At 49.7% G+C, this 18,789-nt stretch overlaps 2 protein-coding genes across 5 annotated transcripts in view; both read left to right on the forward strand.

Annotated features, from left to right (window-relative positions):
* ACAD10 (acyl-CoA dehydrogenase family member 10) overlaps positions 1–15,006 on the forward strand; it is a 30,805-nt gene extending 15,799 nt beyond the window's left edge. For all 4 annotated transcript variants that reach the window (XM_083514176.1, XM_083514179.1, XM_083514178.1 and 1 more), the window contains exons 12-21: positions 586–759; positions 2,124–2,497; positions 3,308–3,448; positions 6,099–6,236; positions 7,152–7,242; positions 7,805–7,963; positions 8,691–8,863; positions 10,907–11,050; positions 12,932–13,009; positions 14,180–15,006. In XM_083514176.1, the coding sequence (XP_083370302.1) occupies positions 586–759; positions 2,124–2,497; positions 3,308–3,448; positions 6,099–6,236; positions 7,152–7,242; positions 7,805–7,963; positions 8,691–8,863; positions 10,907–11,050; positions 12,932–13,009; positions 14,180–14,314 (1,607 nt within the window). In that variant the 3' untranslated portion in view covers positions 14,315–15,006. The remainder of the gene's footprint in view (positions 1–585; positions 760–2,123; positions 2,498–3,307; positions 3,449–6,098; positions 6,237–7,151; positions 7,243–7,804; positions 7,964–8,690; positions 8,864–10,906; positions 11,051–12,931; positions 13,010–14,179) is intronic.
* Positions 15,007–17,587: 2,581 nt separating this feature from the next.
* The window catches only part of ALDH2 (aldehyde dehydrogenase 2 family member), a 36,649-nt gene continuing 35,447 nt past the window's right edge, over positions 17,588–18,789 (forward strand). The window contains exon 1 of the mRNA XM_083514291.1: positions 17,588–17,836. Coding sequence (XP_083370417.1) covers positions 17,705–17,836 — 132 coding nt within the window. The 5' untranslated portion in view covers positions 17,588–17,704. The remainder of the gene's footprint in view (positions 17,837–18,789) is intronic.

The raw sequence follows: 18,789 nt of genomic DNA on the forward strand, positions 1-18,789 counted from the left end.
CCTTCGGAAGGCTGCCCCGAAGGCTGGCGGCAGGAGGAGGGCTCTCTGCCCCACCGCCAGCCTTCGGAAGGCTGCCCCGAAGGCTGGCGGCGGGAGGAGGGCTCTCTGCCCCACCACCAGCCTTCGGAAGGCTGCCCCGAAGGCTGGCGGCGGGAGGAGGGCTCTCTGCCCCACCACCAGCCTTCGGAAGGCTGCTCCGAAGCCTGGTGGTGGGGCGGAGAGCCCTCCTCCCGCCGCCAGCCTTTGGAGGAGGTCCGAGAACAGTGGGGAAGACGCGCTGCACTTCCCCGCTGTCCCGGAGATTTCCCTATGGGCTTTCGTCTTGCAAAGGAAGCCCATAGGGAAATTCGTTTTGCGAAGCGCCTCCAAAACGGAAAACCCTTTCGTCTAGCGGGTTTTCCGTCTTGCGAGGCGTTCGTCTTGCGGGGCACCACTGTAAAGGGTTGCTGGGAGCAGGAGTCCAGCAACACATGAAGAGCCACAGATTCTCCCTCCCCCCTGCTTTACACTAGTATCAACCTTTTGGCCCCAGCACCAAGCCCTGATCCTGCTTTCCGTGACTAGCATTGCTTTCCCTCCTTGCAGGTTTGAGGGACTGCGACCTGAGCCGGCTAGGGATCCCCACGGCAGAGGCCTATTTCCAGATGTATTGCAAGCACATGGGCACCCCAGCCGTCGAGAACTGGAACTTCTACATGGCCTTTTCCTTTTTCCGAGTGGCTGCTATCCTACAGGGGGTGTACAAACGCTCTCTCACAGGTGAGATGACAAGGACACCAGGAGAGTCAGTGGCCCTTTCTCGTCCAGCATCCTGTTCTCAAAAGTTAAGGAATAATAATAATATTTTTTTATTTATACCATGCCCTTCCCGGTTCAGAAAACCGGGCTCAGGGTGGCTAACAACAAATTTAAAGCACTTAATTGATGCTACAAAAAACAGCATAAAATACGGTATAAAATGTGAATAACAATAAAATCAAAAATCAATTTAGGGGGGAAATCCATCCAATAAACATTAGATGATCACCAGGGCTAGCTGGCTAAATTAGTCCTATTTGGGCCAACGTGGAGACCAGAGGAGAATTAGCTGTGGGATCCCAGAGTGGGTAATCTTCATAAAAACGGGAGGGGGAGGGAAGGAAGGAGAATAAAAGATCAGGCTAAGTTCAAATTGAAAGCTAGGCAGAATAGTTCTGTCTTACAGGCCCTGCGGAAGAAAGTTAAATCCTGCAGGGCCCTGGTCTCATGGGACAGGCATTCCACCAGGTCGGAGCCATCACTGAGAAGGCCCTGGCCCTGGTGGAGGATAATCTGACTTCCTTAGGGCCCGGGACCTCTAAACTATGATTATTCATGGACCTTAAGGTCCTCTGCGGGGCATACCGTAAATACAAGGGCCCTAAGACACAAATGCAAAAAGCAGGACCTGAGGGCAACATAACTTTCCCCACTAGTGATTCCTAGCAACCAGCATTCAGAGACATATTACCTCTGGCAGTGAGGCCACTTGGGCTAAGGGCTGGGGGAATGGGCATCCATGGTGTGAGGGGGCTCCCCCCTCCCAATGAAACCACAATCTCTAGATCGCCAGCTTTCATTTGTAAAGAAAAGAGTGGTTTTTTAGCACTTTCGGAACCCGAGATATGAGGCAAAATGCGCATGCGCAGTCAAAGGCAGGAGGCGGTTGACGCGGGTTGCGAACGCTGCGGGTTGCGAACGTGCATGGATCACGAGCGCCCACTGTACTATGTTGTCCCATTGTTATACTTCTTCTTCTCTTTAGATAAAGTTGTAAATTTAAATCCCGCCAATGAATCACACCGTGCACTTAAAGCACATTTGAAGCACCTGACTTCCCCCAGAGAATCCTGGGAAATGTAGTCCCACATACACACAAAGCCACGATTTCCAGTACTCTTAACAAACTGCCATTCCCACCATCCTTTGCAGGAAGCGCTGGGTGCTCTTTCAGTGCGTGGTGCGCATCTGTCCACACTCCTGGACCCGGGCAGTTGTTCCTCCAGTTGAGGCCCCAGCTTCTTCCCTCCAGGCAGAAAGAGCGGCATGTGGACTCAGGGGCGAGGAATTTCCCTAAAGATCTTGCCTCTGTTCATTCTGCACAGGCCAGGCCAGCTCAGCGACTGCCGGGAGCAGCGGCAAACAGGCCGAATTCATAGCAGACCTCGCCTGGGATTTTGCTACAAAAGAAGGCTTCCGGGTCTTCAAGGGACTTCCAACCCCCATGGCCCCCACCAGGGCGTTCGGTACCTGGGCTGGCCCGAGGCAGTTCCCACGGAGCAGCTACTCCACGCTGGCTCCTGCTTCCAGGTTCCACCTGATCATCTCTCCGGACGGCCTGCCCAGCCGCGTCCAGCAGCTGCACCACAAAGTGAAGAAGTTCATGGAGGCCCACATTTACCCGGCCGAGCAGCTTTTGCGAGACCACCAGGCTTCCTCGAGCCGGTGGACTCCTCATCCCTTGATGGAAGAACTCAAGGCAAGTCCCCTTCCTCCTGGCGTTGCACGGGGCAGCAACCTAGTTGAGGCCAGGCAGGTGGCTCCTGGGAGAGAGCATCCCTTACGCTGGGTGCCATGAGCAAAAAGGCCCTGCTCCGGTCTTTGTTGCATAAAATCTCTCCAGGAGAAGGAGACTTTCTGTAGGACACTGTCAAACAACCTCAGATTCCACAGTCTGGTTATTAAAGCTTCACATCTTAGCTTCCCATTTGGCGTAACCTGTTCTGTTCCCAATAGTTATGGGAAGAGATAAGAGATAAGCCCCAAGACACACACACACACACACACCATGATTAACATACAGTGTTATTTTTCTTTGTGGGACACAACTTGCTCACCTAGAAATATACTTTGCCCTTTTGCGCCCCCCCCCCCAATTTTTCCACTCCCCACTGCACTGGAGATATCATTTCCCACTTCTTCCTGCTCCCCCAGCTTCTGCTGAAATACGTTTCATCAATCACAAGCCATACGATTTTGGATTTCTCTCTGTAGTCATAATAACGGCTAGGAACCTGATTTCTAAAAAGAAGAATACGTGCAGGCTCATTATACACCCTTCTGTGTCCCGAAAAGCCTTGGTCTGATTCTGAGAGAGGGGTTTTCCCCTGCATCATTCCCAAGTGCAAATTCTTTAGGCTTTCTGTTTTTGGTACTCCTTTGAAAAGCAAATAAACACCACAAATCCAGTTTGCCCAGCCCAGTCCAAGCTTGCTTCTTGGATCCACTGATGTTCCCTGGAGGCAGGTGCCTCTGTCTCAATCTCTGCACCTGTTGTCTCATCCTTCAGGAGAAGGCCAAGTCTGAGGGGCTCTGGAACCTTTTCCTGCCGCTGGAGAGTGACCCAGACATGAAGTACGGAGCAGGCCTCACCAACGTGGAGTACAGCCACTTGTGCGAGCTGATGGGGACTTCGCTTCATGCGCCTGAGGTATGTGTGGTTGGCCTAAAACAGGCAGGGAGCCCTTTTCAGCCCAAGGGCCACCTTCCTTCCTGGAGAACCTTCCAGGGGCCACATGCCAGTCGTGGTTGGGGCCCGAGGGAAGAGTGGGAAGAGCAATCAAGCCGCTCACTTTGGAGATTTTTGCGCGCACACACATGCAAAGTCATAATAATAAATAATAATAATAATAACCACAATAATAATAACAACAACAATTATTATTATTTATTATTTGTACCCCGCCCATCTGGCTGGGTTTCCCCAGCCACTCTGGGCGGCTTCCAACAAAGATTAAAAATACATTAAAATGTCACACGTTAAAAACTTCCCTGAACAGGGCTGCCTTCAGATGTCTTCTAAATGTCAGGTAGTTGTTTATCTCTTTGACATCTGATGGGAGGGCATTCCAGAGGGCGGGTGCCACCACCGAGAAGGCCCTCTGCCTGGTTCCCTGTAGCTTTGCTTCTCGCAGTGAGGGTGTTGAATGGTCTCTTTAAATGTGAAGGTTCATTATTGTTCCACAAGATGTGTATGTCTTTATTTATTTATTTATTTATTTATTTTAAATGATATTTATTGAAACAAAAGAATTTTTAGAATTACACAGAAAAAAAGACAAAATTACAAAAAAGAAAAAAAGCCAGAAACATAAGAAGAAAAAGAAAAAATAAAACCATCCCTTTCAAATTCTCCAATTTCCATTACCTTCTTTCCATGACCTCCTCCTCCCATCTCTTGTATCTTGATTAGTAATTGTCACAGCAAATCCTTTCCATAATTCATAATATTTTATCATTACGTTACCTTACTCTATTCTCATTTTGTCTTATAAAAACGACCTTAGAGCTTAAAACTTAAATCTTTTTTACCAACTTCTCCTAACCATTACCTTTTTGCCAAATTCTTTAAACATTTTTGCAAGAGCCAAGTAATTTCATTTCACAAGATGTGTATGTCTTTAAGGGCCAGAGCAAATAACGAGACCCAGTTTTACAGCTGTGAAACAGTATAGCAGGTGCTGCTAAGTTGTGTTAATTAAGCTGTGTCAGCAACTGGGTATAGTATATAAAAAGCAGCACCTAGCTCTCTCAGTACCCTGGGGGATGGGTTGGTGGTTGGGTCATGCTTGTTGATATATTTAATGTAAAAGGAGTTTTTTGTTATTAAAACCTTGTTAAAGTTATTTTTGAGTTCCTTGTAATGCGTGGTCTCCCCAGCAAGCTTTCTGCAGTGCAACTAAACTGCAAATAGCCAACAGAGGGAACTGCCAGAAGGCCCTCAGCGCTGGACCTCAGTGTCCAGGCTGAACGATGGGGGTCTTCCACCCTTCATCCAGGCACATGTTAGTCCTTATAGCTATCCAAGGACGTATTCCAGCCCTCAAGGAGAGTGGTGCGAGGCTCCAGCCAGAGAAACCCCTAGGGAAGCTTCAGAGGAGGAAGGCTCAGAGCCAGGGGAGTGGTGGTAGAAAACAGGCCAGAGGATGAAGGGGAGGGGACAGAATGGCTCGATGCTGAACAAGCAACAGGCTGGAGTGAGAGAGAGGAACCAGAGGCAGAAAGCACTTCAAACAGAGGACAGGCAGCTGAGGAGGAGGAGGAGGCGACAGAGGCTGCAGCAGCTTCACAGGAGCCTGCCGGTCCTACTGTATTCAGCTCCCCTCCTCCCTTGTCTTCAAGGGCACCTAGGGCTTTGCAAGTAGCAGAGCAAAGAGCTCAGATGCCACCACTCCCTGACGCAGTTTAAGACAGCTAGGAAAACAGCCAGCCGGGGAGGAGACTTAGGGGGAAATAGGTGGCACAGATTGTCAGCTCTTGCAACTGCTTGACTGGGAGCCGGTCTTGCCCGTAGTATTCTGTTTCATTGAATAAAGAATTAGCTTTACTGCTCGTCTCTGAGTCTCCGTGCTGACCAGCTGCTGAAGCAGCCCTGATAGCCAGACAGAGAGCCTCAGAGGGCTACCTTTGCCCCTGGGCCCAAGGCTCCCCACCCCTGCTGGATCAGGCCAGTGCCCATCTGGTCCAACACCTGCAATGACAGAGCTTATAATCTGTTGACACTCCCTTAATGTTAAGGATTTGGCAATTTGAGGACTTGCCCTGGAATCACGCCCCCTACCAGGCATGGCCAAACTTGGCCCTCCAGATGTTTTGAGACTACAGTTCCCATCATCCCTGACCACTGGTCCTGTTAGCTAGGGATGATGGGAGTTGTAGTCCCAAAACATCTGGAGGGCCGAGTTTGGCCATGCCTGCGGCCTAGTCCATTCCTTAGGCTTTGAATTTCAGTTCTAGCAGAGCGTGCAAGAGGCTTCTCTGAATGAAGCTTCTTTTAGAAAACCTCTCCTCGTTCTTGGTGCCTGTTGCTGGACGCAGAAACATTGCAGCATCACTGTGGCCACCAAGATGCCTGTGGGAAAGCGGGACCCGAACACAAGAGCCCCCTCCCCTCCAGTGGTTTCCAACAGCTTACATTGCTTCTTCTGACCATCCCAAAGCCCCAGGAAGCTGCGTTGGACAAATTAGTTGGGTCGACTTTATAAATCAGCTTTGCTATGAGAGATGGGCCTGTGTTCATCTTCTGTCTCATGGCTGACTGATGGCAACATGCTGTTTGACCTCCTTTCTCTCTTCTCCAGGTATTCAACTGCTCTGCCCCAGACACAGGCAATATGGAGGTGCTTCTGCGCTATGGGACAGAAGCACAGAAGGAGCGCTGGCTGCAGCCTTTGCTGGATGGAAAGATCCGGTCTTGCTTTGCTATGACGGAGCCACAGGTCAGGGCTGCCCTTCCTCTTGGTTCCTCTTGGTTCTTGAACACTAGGGAAGGAAGTATTGGGATTCTTAATTATTCTTACTAATTAAAATCCTTATTTTGGTAGTACAGTGGCACCTCGGGTTACATACGCTTCAGGTTACAGACTCCGCTAACCCAGAAATAGTACCTCGAGTTAAGAACTTTGCTTCAGGATGAGAACATAAATCGTGCTCCGGTGGCGCGGTGGCAGCAGGAGGCCCCATTAGTTAAAGTGGTGCTTCAGGTTAAGAACAGTTTCAGGTTAAGAACGGACCTCCGGAACAAATTAAGTTCTTAACTCGAGGTACCACTGTAGAGCATGGGTAGGCAAACTAAGGCCCGGGGGCCGGATCCGGCCCAATTGCCTTCTAAATCCAGTCCAGGAATCAGCGTGTTTTTACATGAGTAGAATGTGTTCTTTTATTGAAAATGCATCTCTGGGCTATTTGTGGGGCATAGGAATTCGTTCATTTTTATTTATTTTTTCAAAATATAGTCCGGCCCCCTACAAGGTCTGAGGGACAGTGGCCCCCTGCTGAAAAAGTTTGCTGACCCCTGTAGTACAGTATTTACATCATGCCGTATACAAAGCAAACAAACAATAAATAATAAGAGAAAGGAATGGTGACACACTGATATAAATTGAGGCAGCCACAGCAATCAAAGTGTTAAAAAAACCCCCAGGTAAAATCATCATCTTTATAAATAGGCACAGCACAACATCCTTAAGACGGCAGCTGAAACAGAAAGTCTTGGGGTCTGGGCTGTTTTATATAAGCCATGTCGTTAGCTTCAGTTTGAGGAAGCAGTGGAACACAAAAACAGCAAATGAATAAATGAATAAATGAGCCTTGCGTCTATATTCCCTCTAAAACAAAGCGTCTTCTTTTCTTAGGTTGCTTCCTCTGATGCCACCAACATTGAATCTTCCATTGTCAAGGAAAAGGACACCTACGTCCTGAACGGGCGCAAATGGTGGATATCAGGTACATTGCACCGTCTCCCCAGTTTCTGGTATCAGGGCTCACCATTCTGCAGCTGGGATGCTGAGGTATGGTGTGGGGAAGGATCAGGCCAGCTCCCAAAAGAGCTCAGCCTTTTCCTTGCCCTACAATTTAAGGTTTTCTTGTGGCTTCCAGAGAGAGATGGGGGATGTCTTCCTAGAGGGCTTCTGGGAAATTTCCTTGTTCCAGATTTCATTGCTTGCCCGTAAGACACTGCCTGGAAGCAATGCTCAACAGGAAGTATGGAGCAAAGCAACTCGAAGGGTGCTGTGAGCTTGGGAACTGTGCTCTGCTCTTCAAAGAATTGCCTTGTGGGCGTTCTCCAGATGACCAAAGGAGCTGTGACTGCGTGAAATCAGCTCCAAAGCAGAGACGAGAAGTGGAAACTGCCTGGGGTGGGGGCTTCTTCTGTTTCCAATGCATCGGTGCAAGTCGAGAAGACAGGTCATTTGGGGCAGTGGGGTTGGCAAAGATCCAGCCAGCATGGAAGCTAGTACCGATTTCCAACACAGGCACCCCTCACCCAAACCTCTCTTCCCTGCAGGTTCCTTGGACCCTCGTTGCCAGCTCTGCATCTTTATGGGCAAGACGGACCCCACCGCCCAAAGGCACAAGCAACAGTCCATGTTGCTGGTTCCTATGGACACGCCTGGAGTCACCATCCTGAGGCCACTCAGTGTTTACGGCCTGGACGACGCTCCAGGTCAGGCAAAGCATTTTTATTCAGGGTTTTCCCTGAAGGGTTTCCAGGAAAGGAGGGCTGGCATGCGCTGGGCCTCTCTTGCCTTTAGGGTTTTCCGCAGATAGGGCACCACCACTGCAAAGGCCCTGTTCCCAGTTGTTGTTGTTGTAGTAGTAGTTTGGATTTGATATCCTGCTTTATCACTACCCGAAGGAGTCTCAAAGCGGCTAACATTCTCCTTTCCCTTCCTCCCCCACAACAAACACTCTGTGAGGTGAGTGGGGCTGAGAGACTTCAGAGAAGTGTGACTGGCCCAAGGTCACCCAGCAGCTGCATGTGGAGGAGCGGAGACGCGAACCCCGTTCCCCATATTACGAGTCCACCGCTCTTAACCACTACACCACACTGGCTCTCTCCTGGCTTACCAACTGCTTCTGGCAGTACCCAGGGAAGAACCTCCGCAGATCAAGCGTTGCGCTCTTGCTAATTTCAGTGATCATAGACTCATAGAAATTGTAGAGTTGGAAGGGAACCAAAGGGTCATTCCCCTGCAAGACAGGAATCACAGCTCAAACGTTTGTGATCCATGTCTGCACTTAAGAGTTAGTGTTAATAAGGCTTCAATATTAAGCCAAGTTACTTAGGCAGAGGTCCCCCCCAGATTATGATGGGGGTGTTGTGTAACAGAAGCCGGGGAGTGGCAAGGGATTCCCTCTACCAAGAAATTTCCACTTCCTTCTCTTTCCAGCTGGCCATGGAGAGATAGCCTTTGACAACGTCCGTGTGCCCCAAGAGAATCTCTTGCTGGGCCCTGGCCGAGGCTTTGAGATAGCCCAGGGGAGGCTGGGCCCAGGAAGGATACACCACTGCATGAGGCTGATCGGCTTTGCAGAAAGGGCGCTGGCCCTCATGAAGGAGAGGGTAAGCAACACAGCATGGCGCGTGGGCTTGAGGGTTCTCATGGAGCAGCTCTCCTCGGCACTTTGGGTCATGTCTGCCTGTCACTGGGCTCCTTTATCCAGCACAATCTCATTCTGGGCTGCCTCCCTCCCTCCATCTTCCCCAAGCACTAGGCGGTTTGGGGAGACCTTTGCATTGCAGCAGGTGCATAGGGGCGCGAGTGGCACTGTAGTGTAAACCACAGAGCCTCTGGGCTTGCAGATCGCAAGGCCGGTGGTTCAAATCCCCACGACGGGGTGAGCTCCCATTTGGCTACAAGCTGACCCCGTTTGGAGCACTAAAATGTACTTTCAATCCAGAGCATCTCATAGCCATTCGCATGCTGTTTTCAATCCAGATTGATTCTAGATAGCAGTTACTTGGTGCACTTTTGAAAACACTCCCCCTGATTATCTTATGCATGCCTTTCAGTTCAATTCAATTTGTTATTTCTACCCTGCCCATGCAGGGACGCGGGTGGTGCTGTGGGTTAAACCACAGAGCCTAGGGCTTGCCGATCAGAAGGTCGGCGGTTCGAATCCCCGCTACGGGGTGAGCTCCCGTTGCTCGGTCCCTGCTCCTGCAGTTCAAAAGCACGTCAAAGTGCAAGTAGATAAATAGGTACCTCTCCAGCAGGAAGGTAAACGCTGTTTCCGTGCGCTGCTCTGGTTCGCCAGTAGCGGCTTAGTCATGCTGGCCACATGACCTGGAAAAACTGCAGACAAACGTCGGCCAGTAAAGTGAGATGAGCGCCGCAACTCCAGAGTCGTTCGCAACTGGACTTAATTGTCAGGGGTCCTTTACCTTTTTTTGCGTTGCAGCTTATTTACTGCGGCCATGACAAGTCAGCTTATCAGGGTGAAGACCTGTCTGAATAAAACCCTCTTTGCCTGCAGAAGGTCATAGGAGGCTGCCTTGCCATGTCAGATCCCTGATCCTTTCAGCTCAGTCTTGTCTACACTGATGAGTGGCACCTCTTCAAGGTTTCAGGCAGTGGTCTGTCCTTGCCTTGTCTAGGGCCTTATCTGTTACAGGATCACTGGGCCATGGCTCACTGGCAGAGAATATACTGTGCATCCAAAAGGGGCTGAGTGGGTCTCCTTTCACAAGGAGTTCTAGCACCTGGGAGGAGCAGCCACCAAGGAGGCCCTGTCTCAGGTTTCCACCAAGGGCCTCTTTGGAGAGTTTTAAAACCCAGACAGCCCTGTATGCTAAAACAGGGGCTTTTGGTTCCTTGTCACGTAAAGCTTCATAAGTCACCATGAGCACCTCTGAAATGTGCCTGGAAGTAACCTGCTAGCCTTCGAAACCTTTAATTTTTTTATTATTTAAACAAGGACAATACACTTCAATAACACGCAAGAATTAAAAAAGGAAAAAGCAATGGAACTGACTGACAACTAAATTAAACATATGCACACAGTACAAATTTGGATTGTTTCATTCATACTCCCTGGAAAATAACCCTGATTACCATTATTAGCATTGGGCAGGAGGAGGGGGTAATAACATTTTTAAAAGGGGACCATTTATATGGGACCAAGGTATTGCGCTTGAAGTCTTACGATCTTCTCAAAGCTGAAAGAATTCCAAATACTGTAGGAATCATTTGAACATTGATATCACCACTAATATATGAAATAAAATAGTTGCCATGCCGTTGAAAGCAAACCTTTTCTTTCTTTCTTTTTTGGTTTGTCCTCCAGTGTACCTTGAATTTTAAGTTACTTTTTGGAATAAATATGGCTGTACCACATTTAAACCTTCTAAATATTTCTTTTTTTGTGATAACCCTCCTGGCAGCTCACAATAAATATAGAATCATTTATCTATTTTTAATCCGTCTTCATGGATGGTTTTCTTCAGTGAAGCTGTCTTTAAACTGGGAGCAAGGATACCTCTTGGAACTGGCCCTGGTCAGTAGTCTGCTGAAGTCCTGTGAACCAACTGATGTTGCTACAGTGGCCAAACAGTCTTTGGCTGGGTCAGAGCGAAACCCTCAGCCAGGTGTACCTTCCTCGGCAGGTGGCATCTCGCGTGGCCTTTGGGAAGCCCTTGGCAGAGCAGGGCACCATCAGGGCAGAAATCGCCGAGTCCCGAGTTGAGATTGAGCAGGCCCGCCTCCTGGTCCTCAAGGCAGCGCACTTGATGGACACTGTTGGGAATAAGGTACGTGCTCAAAGAATCTCGGGGGTCCGCAAACCAGCGAGAACCGTGGCTGTGGGGAAAGGAAAGTTTCAACCCTGTCATTCCCACCACCAGCTCACAGTGGGGATGTGAATGCAAGGAGAGCCTTCTGGATCAGGCCACTTGTGGCAAGTAGCCATTGATGGCCTTATCCATGGATTTGTCAATAATAATAATAATAACAACAACAATAAATTTTTATTTGTACCTTGCCCATCTGGCTGAGTTTCCCCAGCTCCCAACAGAATATTAAAAACACAATAAAACTTCAAATGTTCAAACTTCCCTAAACAGGGTTGCTTTCAGATGTCTTCTAAAAGTCCGGTAGTTGTTTATTTCCTTGACATCTGATGGGAGGGCGTTCCACAGGGTGGGTGCCACCACCGAGAAGGCCCTCTGCCTGGTTCCCTGTAAACTCACTTCTTGCAGTGAGGGAACCACCAGAAGGCCCTCGGAGCTGGACCTGTGTCCAGGCTGAATGATGGGGGTGAGTTCCATAGTTTAAAGCCCTCCGAGTTGGTGGCAGTGAGTTCCACAGTTCAGCTATGCACTGTTGTGAAGGAGGGCTTCATCTCTCCTGAACCTTCCAACATTCAATTTCATTGGATGGCCACAAGTTCTAGTGCTAGGCTTTGTGGCCCTTCCCTTGCCACAGGTGCACAATGATCCCCGCATTTCAGGGGGTTGGACTAGATGACCCTTGCCGTCCCTTCCAACTCTACAGTTCTGTGGTTCTGTGAATCAGAACTGGAGCACTGAGGAATGATGCAGACCTCAGACTGAAGCGGTCAGAGATGTGGAGCTGGAGTGGCTTGAGGCCTGAAGGGCGAAATCAAGGAATGGGGAACCTGTGGCCCTCCAGATGTTGTGGAACTCCAGCTCCCATCAGCCCTGGCCAGCACGGCCAATGGCCAGGGATGATGGGAATTGAAGTCCAGCAACATCTGGAAACATTACTTTCTTGGGCTCCATGATCACTGCAGATGGTGACAGCAGCCACGAAATTAAAAGACGCCTGCTTCTTAGGAGAAAAGCAATGACAAACCTAGACAGCATCTTAAAAAGCGGAGACATCACCTTGCCAACAAAGGTCCATATAGTTAAAGTTACGGTTTTCCCAGTAGTGATGTATGGAAGTGAGAGCTGGACCATCAAGAAGGCTGATCGCCGAAGAATTGATGCTTTTGAATTATGGCGCTGGAGGAGACTCTTGAGAGTCCCATGGACTGCAAGAAGATCAAAGCTATCCATTCTGAAGGAAATCAGCCCTGAGTGCTCACTGGAAGGACAGATTCGGAAGCTGAGGCTCCAATACTTTGGCCACCTCATGAGAAGAGAAGACTCCCTGGAAAAGACCCTGATGTTGGGAAAGATGGAGGGCACAAGGAGAAGGGGATGACAGAGGACAAGATGGTTGGACAGTGTTCTCGAAGCTACAAACATGAGTCTGACCAAACTGCGGGAGGCAGTGGAAGACAGAAGTGCCTGGCGTGCTCTGGTCCATGGGGTCATGAAGAGTCGGACATGACTAAACAACAACAACAACAACATCTGGAAGGTCCCAGGTTCCCCTCCATGGATCTACACCGTTGCTGAATTTGAGAAAGTGCTGGGCTGCCTTTTTCGCCCCTTCACCTGTTTCTCCCTTTGGCTCTGTGTCCATGGCTCTGCCCAGTGGCCGGATTGGGCCGTGTGAAGGCAGGCGTGGAGGCTCCCCCCATCCTGTGCTCTGCTTCTGGTCATTTCACAAGAGGTGGCATCAAAAGGCTTCAGTGGGAATGAAGGCAGGTTGAGAGCTGTGCCCTTATGTATGTGGGGGGAGTCCTGAGGAAGAGCTGACCGACATTTTGTCTCATCTCCTAGGAAGCGGCTCTTGAGATCGCCATGATCAAGGTGGTGGCCCCAAGGATGGCTCTGCGCGTTGTCGACCGAGCGATCCAGGCGAGTGTTTCTCACGCTAGTGGAGGGGAAGGGAAGCTGTGGGAGTCCAGGTGTTCTCGGATGCCTTGACCATTGTCTGGGGCTGATGGGAGTTGAACTCAAACAGTATATTGATGGGTAACAAGGGTCTTGTCACAATTCAAAGGCAAGATAATGTACACTGTATTGAGCCAGGCCTAGCTAACAGGCATGCTCCAGATGTTGCAAGGCTCCAACTCTGGTGAGAGGCAGCGTGGTGTAGTGGTTAGAGTATCAGACTAGGAGCTGGGAGACCAAGGTTGAAGAATTGGCCTTCAGTCGTGAAGCTCACCTTGGGCTCACTGTCAGTCTAAGCTACCTCCCAGGGTTGTTGGGATCAAATGTGGAGGGGGAGAATCATGTACCCCACCTTGAGCAGCCTGGAGGAAAGGGTGGGATGGAAATGCAATAAATAAGCACCCATAAAACAATAGGTAATAAAACAATAAACCAGTAGGCTAAAAGCAAATAAAACAAAATGACAACTAAAAATATAAACATAGGGTCAGAAAATGTCTAAAACCTAATTAAAAGCTGAATTGAAGGCTGGAGGTTCTGGCTAGGCTGCTACCTCCATCGCCATTTCTGTCTGGATTATTTAATTATTTAAAAATATATATTTGGATACCACTATTTCATTAAAAACATATCAAAGTAGTTTTCACCAATAAAAACATACAGCAGAAGCAATTTTTTTCAATGTTAAAAAGTTAAAAACAAAGTAAAAAAAAACCCAAGCATCAGTAAACCATTGTGAAAGGATGTCTTCTTAATTGCCTGCATAGGCCTGGAGGACTAGAAAAGTTTTCAGCAGGTGTATAAAAGTTTGCATAGAAGGCACCCGCTCAATCTCCAGTGGCAGAGAGTTCCACAGGACTGGGCCAATGACACTAAAGACTCCGTTTCTCGTGGTCAAATGAGCCCCACCCACTCAGGAAACAACCAGCAAGTTGTTCTCAGTAAAAAAGGGGGTTCAGAATGAATATATTCCTTCACCCCTTGTTATTTGGCTGAGCCTCTTCTTTGAAATCTAATGCATTGTGCAGATACTTGCAATGCAGTGCATCCTGCACTTAAAAAATAATAATAACACTGTGTTTTCTCTCTGCTCCCTGGCTTCTTTCTCTTTCCCCTTGCCTGGCTTACTCACAGGCTTTTGGAGCAGCTGGACTTAGCAACGACCAACCACTGGCGCAGTTCTTCGCCTGGGCACGGGCTCTCCGCCTCGCCGATGGACCCGACGAAGTCCACCGGGCAGCCATCGCTAAAATGGAGCTCAAGCGCTAACGGAGCCCCATCCAGGCTGCCACACAAACCCCCAGCAAGCCAGAGTTGGGAAAAGGGCACCCGGTCTGCAGCTCTGGGGACTGGCAAGGTGTGGTGCTGGGGAGGCTATATGGATGTGGCTTGTTTATTGGAAATCCGGTGTTTGTGCTGGCTTCCTTGGGCCACTGCAATAATTATTGATTACAGAACGCACAAAGAATCACAGGGGCCGGCCGGCAGCTAGCGAAGGACTCAGCTGTGGGCTGAGAAGGCGACGCAGATTCCTAGCTGTAACCTCTTGGGGTCTTTGCTGAAGAATCTACATGGGTGCATTCAGAGATCCACAAAAGCGATGAACTTTCTTCATATGGTGGGCGACTATGATGGGCAATGGTTATTGGAAAGCTACCCGTCCCTTCTGAAGAATCCCAGCTCGCTCGTGTATGGGAAAGCGCTGCCTCGGATCCACCGCAGGATATTTAGTAGTATGGTGGAGAAAATATGGGCATCCCTTCGTGGATTCTAGCAGAGGAGCCCCTAGCCAGCTGCCTTTCAGAGTTTTCTGTGCCTTGGCAGGGGGCGAGAATATGCACTTTGATTATATACTTACTGTAATTCACTGAGGGAATCGTGGGGAAGATTGAAATCACAGGAGAAATAGGGATTCTGCAAGTGTCCCAGGGAACGGTTGCATTAAAAGCAGAATGAACACAGCGACTCTGCCGTTTTCTTTTCCAGAATGCAGTTACGAAACCTAAGTTTTGCGCCAGGATTCTTATAGCTGCCTTTTCGATCAGCTTGCCTGTATTCTCCTTGGCTGATAAGCATGGGGATGAAACGAAATTTCAAATGAAATGGAACCAAAGCTGAAACTCGCTAAACGAAAGACGTACTTGGGGGGCGGGAACGGGTGCAAACGAGGTGCTTATAGGCAGTTGCTGGTTGTTGCCGCCCTCCAGACCACATGTCGAAAAGGCACGTGTAGATGGGCCTCGGATGATGAACACAAGGTCAATAGGCAGAGAGTTCCAAAGTGTAGGTGTTGCCACACTGAAACATGGATAACATAAAAGGGTGGGATTAGGGACGTGGGTGGTACTGTGGGTTAAACCACAGAGCCTAGGACTTGCCGATCAGAAGGTGGCGTTTCGAATCCCCGTGACGGGGTGAGCTCCCGTTGCTCGGTCCCTGCTCCTGCCAACCTAGCAGTTTGAAAGCACGTCAGAGTGCAAGTAGATAAATAGGTACTGCTCCGGCGGGAAGGTAAATGGCGTTTCCGTGCGCTGCTCTGGTTTGCCAGAGGCGGCTTAGTCATGCTGGCCACATGACCCGGAAGCTGTACGCCGGCTCCCTTGGCTAATAAAGCGAGATGAGCGCTGCAACCCCAGAACTGGCCACGACTGGACCTAATGGTCAGGGGTCCCTTTACCTTTAAAAGGGTGGGACAAGTATTATGTAGCACCTCTTCCGCCGTTGAGTCTGGGCTGATGGGATCTGGTGTCCAACTGAGTGCTGCCATATTTTAAAAAGTAAAAACCAGGAGCATTTTTTAAGGAAGACCCCAAAATTGTTGAGCTTAGGCAAACCCCAACGTTCTTGGGCTCCCACCCCGCCCTAAAAAACACCAGAAAAATGTGGTTTTTTGGTTTACTTGCCGAAGATCCAGGACAAACCGCTGCCTTCCAGAAATTCCCCCCAGACATCACTTCCACTTTTGAAATCCCAGTAATGTCTGGGAAAATCCAGGCGTATGGCAGCCCTAAACAACATAGAAGGTTCCCCAGACCTACTCTATCTTTTCCTTGACAGTGTATAAATACCGTATTTTTTGCTCCATATGACACACTTTTTTCCTCCTAAAAAGTAAGGGGAAATGTCTGTGTCTTACGGAGCGAATGCGTGGTCCCTGGAGCCGAATTGCCCAGGGGCAAAAAGCAGATCATGCTCTTTTTTTTAGAAAGAGGGAAGGGGGTGTTGAAACAAAGCTGCTGAGCAGCTGATTGGCAAGCGATCGGAGGGAGATAAGGGACTCTAGCGATAAAGGAGGCTGCCTGGGAGGGGGGAGGTAAAGACAGCGAACTTACAAGGAGAGGACACAGGAATACTAAAGCAATGAGGAGAGAAATTAGAAGAAAAGGAGGAGCAAAAAACTGCTCCAGCTAAGGAAAGGACACTAAGGCAAACAAGAGGGAAGGGGGTGTTGAAAGGAAGCAGCTGATCGGCAAGCAATCGGGAGTGAGATAAGGGACGCTAGCAATAAAGGAGGCTGCCTGGCAGGGGGGAGGTAAAAGCCCATGGATCCTCAGGATTTTTGCGTTGGATCACCCCAAATTCACCATCGGATCACATAGCATGTCCATGGCTACAGCCTGCACCCAAGAAATCACGCACTCACTGTTGTGTGGGGCCGCAATGGCACAAAGCATGGATCCTCAGGATTTTTGCATTGAGCTACCCCAAACTCACCGTCAAATCGCACAACATGTCTGTGGCCACAGCATGAACCACAAAAATCATACATCCACTGTTTTGTTCAGAATATTTTTTCTCTCAGCGAAAAATATGGTTACTTTGAGCAATATTTCAGTGTGGCGTAGAGTGCTGGACTAGAACCTGGGAGACACGAGGGTTCAAATCCCCATTTGGCCATAGAATCATTGTAGAGTTGGAAGGGACCCACAGGGGACATCTAGTCCAGCCCCCTGCATTCCAGGAAACTCAGCTAAGTTTCCTAATGGAGTTAATTTGGTTGACCTTGGGCCGGTCAGAGGGGGCTGAGAGCAGTTGGAGTGCAGCAGTGTCTGGAAGGCCCCAAGCTCCCATGCTTGGCACAGGAGTGGCACATGCCCACAAAGCAGTTTTTTGGACAAGACTTGCTTTTGCAGCGGCTTTAGGCAGCAGACAAAACGAAAACCTGAAGAAACGTGTCATAGGGGGAAGAAGGTGCGGCTTCACCTGGGCGTGTAGTCCCTTTGGCAACTTTAGCAAGCAATGACCTAGCCGAGCTCCTGCCCTGCCCGCAACACAGGCTCCTTCACACGTGCTTTGAAGCCCGCAGTCTACAGGGTTTTGTTGGTTATTTTTCGCGCGTGCGAACGAGCCACGAGGGCGGCTGTGCCCTCATCAGTCCGTGGGGAAAGCAGGCCGCGCGCGTGTCACTCGCTGCGGCGGCGGGGCGCTTTGCCGGGTTCCGTTCGCGACACGCGTAACGTGTGAATCCTCCCGGCTCCGACACGCAGGGCGCAGCTGAGCGCCGCGGGGGCGGGCCCTCGCCAAACCGCTTGCCATTGGCTGCCTGGAGGCGGGAGAGGGCCGTTGGCCGACTCGCCGTCCCTCCCCCGGCCAGGCGGAGCATCGGGGTGCAGCCCAGGCGGCGGGAGCGCGCGCTCCGTTTCGCAGGAGGAGGCGAGCATGTTGCGAACGCTGGCGCTCCGCTCCGGCCCGCTGCGCCTTCGGGCGGCCCCCTTGCGCCTCGCCGCCAGAGCCTGGTCCGCCGCCGCCGTCCCCGCGCCCAACCCGCGCCCGGAGATCGCCTACACGCAGGTAAGGAGCAGGCCGGAGCTTCTTCGCGGGGGAAGCAGCCGCGCCTCCTGCCCGCCTCCCATCCTTGCTTCCCTTGGCCGGGCAAGAGGTTCCTGGAGCGCGTGCAGAGGGCAGGCTCGCCCTCGCTACCCGCAAGCAACTCCTTTCTCCGACCCGGACCCCCCGGAGGAGGGGGTCTTCATCCGTATCTTCCGCACCTGCAGAGAGGGCTTATCTTCTTTTTCCCCAAAATTTCTTTATTGGTTTTCACATTATAAACAAACAAACACATAAGACAAACCAACACAAATCATAGCCTTATTGAAAATTACACTTATTAACATTGTTAAGTGACTTCCTCGCTTCCCCTTGGTTGGATTTCATTGCATGTCCTCTTAACGGTTTTCCAAATCACAGTTCTTATGAAATTTAACTTAAACCTTAACATCCTTAGATCTTCACATTATGAAATTAAGCATATGAGTTCATCACTTCACATAAATAAAATCCTAAGCCAATTAAGTATCTGCAAGCTGTTTCCAATTAATTTAACTTAACATATTTAACTAAGTAAGCATTAAATTTAATCCACTCTTCCTGATACTCCTCCTCCTTCTGGACTCTTCCGGTTAGGTTGGCTAGCTCCGAAAAATCCATCATCTTCATCTGCCATTCTTCTATCGCAGAGAGGGCTTATCTTGCTGCAACCGCTGAGCAAACTCTGGAGCCTCCATGACTCCAGGATATATCTGGGAGGATAATAATAATAATTTATTATTTATACCCCGCCCATCTGGCTGAGTTTCCCCAGCCACTCTGGGCGGCTCCCAATCAAGTGTTAAAAACAATACAGCGTTAAATATTAAAAACTTCCCTGAACAGTGTTCAAGTTGCAAAGGGAATGGCCGGGGGTTTGGATTTCGGATCAAATTCTGGCCTCCCCCTCTGAGATCTCCTTAGCTTTCTGGAATTCT

Source organism: Podarcis liolepis (assembly GCF_965112155.1).
Source record: "Podarcis liolepis genome assembly, chromosome: 7".
NCBI lineage: Eukaryota > Metazoa > Chordata > Lepidosauria > Squamata > Lacertidae > Podarcis > Podarcis liolepis.